Source organism: Natrix helvetica, assembly GCF_964273705.1.
Source record: "Natrix helvetica genome assembly, chromosome: 1".
In the NCBI taxonomy this organism is placed as follows: domain Eukaryota; kingdom Metazoa; phylum Chordata; class Lepidosauria; order Squamata; family Natricidae; genus Natrix; species Natrix helvetica.
The window spans coordinates 5,477,081-5,483,269 of record NC_138548.1 but is presented as its reverse complement, the minus strand read 5'-3'; the positions used below and the strand labels follow the sequence as shown (position 1 = coordinate 5,483,269).

Here is a 6,189-nt window from a genome sequence, read left to right as displayed (position 1 = left end):
GCAGTCACAGAGGTCAACACTGATCTGGTTCTCCTCCCCAACATCACCCTTGGCTTCCACATCTATAGCAATGCTCAGACTGAGATGGAGATTTCCTCAAATAGCCTCTCCCTGCTTTCCACTCGAGGCCGAATGGTTCCAGGTTACAAATGTGACAGAAAGCACCCTCTGATCTCTGTCGTTGGAGATCTCAACCCCAGTTCCTCAAGGCAGATGGCCTCCATCTTCAGCATCTACAAGGTCCCACAGGTAAGAGGGGCTCTTTTGATAGAGTAACAACAAAGCACACAGAGAAGCCAAAGGTGGAAAACAAAGGTGTTGGGGGGGGGGGGGAAGCATAGATTTAGATTGTTTGTGTCAAGATGTGTTTTTATAGAAGCCAAAAGTGATATATAATGAGATAATTTTGAAATCTGGTCCTTGCCAAGAGGAATTCATTCCTAATCTATTTTTCATAAAAGTAGTGTAGTTAGTATATTCTCTGTATTAATTTGACATTCCTTTGGCTTTTGACACATCAACACTAGGCAAAATACATAACCTCTTCTTCCTAATATCTAATTGTTCTTCCTGAGAAGGTCAGAAAATTAATCTTGCCACTCAAAGTGAGCCAGCCAAATAGGTGGGACAGTAATCTACATGATAGTGACCCTTAAAATTTACTCTATCAAGAATCTCACTTTCTCCAGCTAGGCGTTGGCTTTGACTTCACTCAGGGAGACAGAAGAGTTTATCCTTCCTTCTTCTGGATTAATCCCAGTGAATTTGCTCAGTATGTGGGTTTAGTCCAGCTGCTCCTGTATTTCCAGTGGAACTGGATTGGGCTGCTGGCCCCTGACAGTAACATTGGAGAACGTTTCGTCTCATCTCTGACACCAATGCTCAAGGAGAAGGAGATCTGCCTGGCCTTCACTGATAAGTTGAAGTCAAATTTTCTTACTACTCCAATGTTGAAAATACTGCATATTTTGGACATTTGGTCTAAAACTGAAGTGATTGTTCTATTTGGAGACCCCAATAGTGTTACAAATGTACAGATAGCAATGGGTGTCTATGAACATTTGAGAAAGACATCATTCTGGAAAGTTTGGGTCTTAACTTCTCATTGGAAACTTAGTGTGCTGAGGAGTCATGACATCTTGAAAGTAGTAAAGCCATTCCATGGGGCTTTGCATTTTAGGCACCACATAGGAGATGTCTCAGAATTCAGTCATTTCCTCCTGTCTTTAGACCCCCTGAAGCCACAAGGGGATGTCTTTCTCCTGCTATGTTGGGAAATGTTGTTTGGCTGCATGATGGACAATCCAGGCAGGATCATTCGAAAGGGGAAGAAAAAATGTACAGGAAAGGAGAATTTACAGGATCTACCTTCTTACATTTTTGAAACAAGGATGGAAGGTGAGAGTTACAATATCTACAATGCCATTTATGCTGTGGCACAAGCATTACACACAATATTTGGATCTGGAGGACAACCAGCCAGGATGAGGCTTGGAAAGAGGATCTCAAATATTCAGTCATGGCAGGTAATCTCGGTCTTTTTATTTGATCCACAGATCAGATTAATGGCAGGTAGTTGTCTAGGTAAAAACAATGCATTTCTTGTTTGACTGATTAAATATCTATATGTAAAGTGTATCTAAGATAGCAATTATTGAAAACTGTCATTTGAATTAAGTGAGAGGTTTTTGTTGAAAGGGACAGATGGAGGAAAAAGAGAATTAAACCAAACTGATTGCTCCTAAGAGCAAAGATCTTCCTAGAAGTTCCTGGAGGGACGTCAATGGTTGCCTGAGAAGATGCCATTTCTTGTACTGCTTTGTTTGTTGGGTAAAGCTTCTGTCAACCTCAGCATATGCAAAAGAGCTCAACACAGTCCTAATCTGAGTCTCTCTATCTCTCTCTCCACATACCTACCTGCCTACTGTATTTCTCCATCTCTCTCTATTTATCTCTCTCTCTATTCTTTTATGTACCTGCCTACCTACCTACTTACCTACTTACCTAACTACTCTCTCTCTCCCTCCCTATCTACTGTATTTCACTCTCTCTCTCTCTCTCCCTTTACCTACCATCCTACCTACTCTTTCTCTCTCCCCCTCCCTTCTCTCTCTCTCTTTCTTTCTATTTCCATCTCTCCATCCCTCTACCTACCTACCTACCTACCTACACACACACACACACTCTCCCTCCCTCCCTACTGTATTTCTCTCTATATATATATTTCTCCCTCCCTCTCTCTCTCTCTCTCTCTCTCTCTCTCCCTTTATATACCTACCTACCTACCTACACTTTCTCTCTCTCCCTACCTACCTACTGTATTTCTCTCTCTCTCTTTCTCTCCCTGTCTACCCCTCTATCTACCTACCTACTTTTTAAAAAAAATTGCCTCTTCAAAACCTTGGTGCGTCTTATACTCCAAAAATATGGTAATCCGGTGTTTTTTCTTTCAGATTCTTCCTCATCTGAGGAACATCCAGTTCAACAACAGTGCTGGAGAGGAAGTCTCCTTCTCAGAAGGTGGACTGGGATCTGCTCGTTATGATCTTCTCAACTGGCTTTTCCTCCCCAATCGATCTTTTGTCCCCATGAAAGTTGGGCAAATGGATTCCACGGCTTCCCCAGGACAAGACTTCACCATTAACTCCGATGTGATCATCTGGGCCACAAAGGTGAGCTGGAAGGAAAAATTGTAAATTCTGCAAAGGATTCATTCACTTCAGGGGATGCATAGCACCCTTTTCACTGGGAAAGAGTTTAATTCAAGAATTTCATGAAAAACCTGCTTTTGAGTTTAACACATTTCAGATTTGACTTCTGAAATGTCCAAGATGGGGTAAGATTGGGAAGACCTCCTGCTTGAAACCCAGGATGCCATTAAAGCAGGCAAGAATGATTTCCATGGACAGTTTCCATTCAGTTGGATCCTCACAATTCTTTCTTTCAGAAAAGCTCCATGTCACTTTGAGGTCTCATGATCTCCACATCCATTCATGGGTCAGGATGGCCACTGGCCTGAATCTCCCCTGGAGCCTATCACTCTGGTAGGCCCTGGTAAACCATTTCTTTTGAAGACATTTTAAAGATGAAAACAGAAATGTAGAAATAGATAAATGAAGCACATTCAATGCTTGCACCACCTACTGTATTTCTCTTCTCTTTTTTTAGAAGGTGCCCTTTGCCAGGTGTGGCATGAAGAGGTGCCAGGCAGGAGAGAGGAAAAGAGTTCCAGAGGGAGAGCAGGTTTGCTGCTACCAATGTGACTCTTGTCCAGAAGGAACCATTTCTAATCAGACAGGTAGGGCATTCAAATGTTGACATTCCAGCCATTCAGTGGGAAAAAGTGATTAATTTTATTATCATTTGTGTTAGAATTTATCTACTTCAATATATTCATATTTTTCAGCAAATCCTCTTATTCATGAATCTACACACGAAGGTGGCCACACACTGGACCTTGTTTTTGTATCTGAGCAGTGGACGAGCGATCTGGGAATAGGGGACTTAGTCGTTACTCCCCTGTCATGGTCAGATCACTCATGTCTCCGGCTGGACTTCCCTGGCGCTACCCCCCACCACGAGGAGGCGGAGCCAGATTGTCCAAGCTGGTACCGCCCCAAGCACCTGATGGAACCGGATAGGTTCCAGACGGAGCTTGGGCCACTACCTGTAGCCCTGACCCGCTCTCGGTCGGAGGACCTAGTGGCCGCCTGGAATAGGGCGGCGGCTGGGGCCTTGGACCGGGTCGCGCCTTTGCGACCTCTCCTACGGCAGCGACCCACCCGAGCTCCTTGGTATACCGAGGAGTTGAGGGTGATGAAGCGCCATAGGAGACGTCTAGAGAGCAGGTGGAGGTCCTCACGCTCTGAATCTGATCGAACACAGGTAAGAGCCTATTTATGGACCTACCTTGTGGCATTGAGAGTGGCCAAACGTAGACACTGTGCCGCTCTTATTGCGTCCGCTGATAACCGCCCTGCCGCCCTGTTTAGGGTGACCCGCTCCGTCTTATCGCAGAGGACGCGGGGGGCACCCTTGCAGTGCACAGCATAGGAGTTTGGGGAATATCTGCAGGACAAAGTCGCTCAGATCCAGAGCGGATGGGCCCCCTTCAGTGGACCAGGCGAGCCGTCAACAGTGAGTCTTGTGAGACCATTCTGGGAGGAGTTTGACTCTGTTGCCCCCGAGGATTTGCCCCCGAGGATTTGGACGTGGACGGCTGCAACCCACCACATGTTCAATGGACCCGTGTCCCTCCTGGCTGGTACTGGCAACCTGGGAGGTGACACGAGGCTGGCTTCTGGGCCTGGTGAACGCCTCGTTGGGCGAGGGATCCTTACCAACTGCCTTGAAAGAGGCGGTGGTGAGGCCCTTACTCAAGAGGCCTTCACTTGACCCGACGGAGCTAGCTAATTACCGTCCGGTCTCCAACCTTCCCTTTCTAGCGAAGGTTGTTGAGAATGTGGTGGCACAGCAATTTCCGCGACACCTTGACGAATCCGAATATCTAGACCCACGCCAGTCCGGCTTCCGACCCGGGCACAGCACAGAGACGGCCTTGGTCGCGTTGGTTGATGATCTCTGGAGGGCCAGAGATAGAGGTTGTTCCTCTATCCTGGTCCTATTAGATCTCTCAGCGGCTTTTGATAAAATCGACCATGGTATCTTATTGCGCCGGCTGGAGGGGATGGGAGTCGGAGGCACCGTTTTGCGGTGGTTCGGCTCCTACCTCTCCGACTGGACGCAATGTGTGTTGACAGGGGGGCAGAGGTCGACCCTGAGGCCACTCACTTGTGGGGTGCCACAGGGGTCGGTCCTCTCGCCTCTCTTGTTCAACGCATATGTGAAGCCACTGGGGGAGATCATCCGTGGTTTTGGGGTTGAGTATCATCTGTACGCTGATGATACCCAGCTGTACATTTCAACCCCAAACCACCCTAACGAGGCTGTCGAAGTGATGTCCCGGTGTTTAGAAGCTGTCGGGGTCTGGATGGGGGACAACAGACTCAAGCTCAACCGCTCCAAGACTGAGTGGCTGTGGCTACCGGCACCTCGGTTCAGCCAGCTGACCCCATCGCTGGCCATAGGGGGCGAACAATTGCCCCCCGTGGGACGGGCGCGCAATTTGGGCGTCCTCCTAGATGCCCGGCTGTCAATGGACGATCATGGGGCAGCCGTGGCAAGGGGGGCGTTCCACCAGGTTCGTCTGGTGCACCAATTGCGCCCCCTACTGGACCGGGATGCCCTACGCACGGTCACTCACGCACTGATGACGTCTCGCCTGGACTACTGCAATGCTCTCTACATGGGGCTTCCCTTGGGACGCGCCCGAAGACTGCAGCTAGTCCAGAACGCAGCCGCGCGGGTTGTCATGGGGAGTACTAGGTATTCCCACGTAACACCTCTCCTGCGCGAGCTGCACTGGCTGCCTGTGGTTTTTCGGGTGCGTTTCAAGGTTTTGATTACCATCTTCAAAGCGCTTCATGGCACAGGACCTAGCTACTTGCGGGATCGCATCCTGCCACTCACATCCCTGCGGCCAATCCGCTCTCACAGGGAGCGACTTCTCCTGGTGCCGTCCACTAGGCAATGCCAACGGGCGACGTCAAGGAGTAGGGCCTTCTCTGTGATGGGCCCAACCCTCTGGAATGACCTCCCCCCCGACATTAGAACCACCACCGACTTCCCCTCCTTCCGACAAAAATTGAAGACTCACCTGTTCCGATTAGCTGGCCTGGCACATTCATAACTGCTACCTCCTGGCAGATATATTTTTTAACTGGTATTTTAGGGGAACTGTTTTTAAATTTAATTTATAGGATATTTTTTAGGGGTTTTTTAAAACGATATTTTAGATACTTTACTTAGTTGTACAGTTCTTTTTAACCTTCTTTTTAACCTCCTCCATATCTATCTATCTATTTCACAATTTAACTGTTTAATTATTTAATTATTCATGTGATGTATTTCTTGTATGGACTGTACACCGCCCCGAGTCCCTTTTGGGAGAGGGGGCGGTCTATAAGCGCAAATAAAAGTAAAAAGTAAAGTAAAACTAAACTATTATCTCTACAGGCCACATTTCTTGTTCTTAGAAATTTAATACAAGTTAGTTTGAGGGCACAATTCAAGGGGGATCCCAACTAGACTCTCTACTCCTACTTTTACATCCCATCAGGAAAACCAGCT

The 6,189-nt window shown here is 47.5% G+C and overlaps 2 protein-coding genes across 2 annotated transcripts in view; both read left to right on the top strand.

Annotated features, from left to right (window-relative positions):
- The first annotated feature begins 208 nt into the window (after positions 1-208).
- LOC309386230 (vomeronasal type-2 receptor 26-like) overlaps positions 209-6,189 on the top strand; it is a 267,735-nt gene continuing 261,754 nt past the window's right edge. The window contains exon 1 of the mRNA XM_081941370.1: positions 209-249. Coding sequence (XP_081797496.1) covers positions 214-249 — 36 coding nt within the window. The 5' untranslated portion in view covers positions 209-213. The remainder of the gene's footprint in view (positions 250-6,189) is intronic.
- The window catches only part of LOC309384036 (vomeronasal type-2 receptor 26-like), a gene marked incomplete at both ends in the record, with an annotated part of 34,249 nt that continues 30,648 nt past the window's right edge, over positions 2,589-6,189 (top strand). Inside the window, 2 exons of the mRNA XM_081937193.1 lie at positions 2,589-2,672; positions 3,169-3,298. Coding sequence (XP_081793319.1) covers positions 2,589-2,672; positions 3,169-3,298 — 214 coding nt within the window. The remainder of the gene's footprint in view (positions 2,673-3,168; positions 3,299-6,189) is intronic.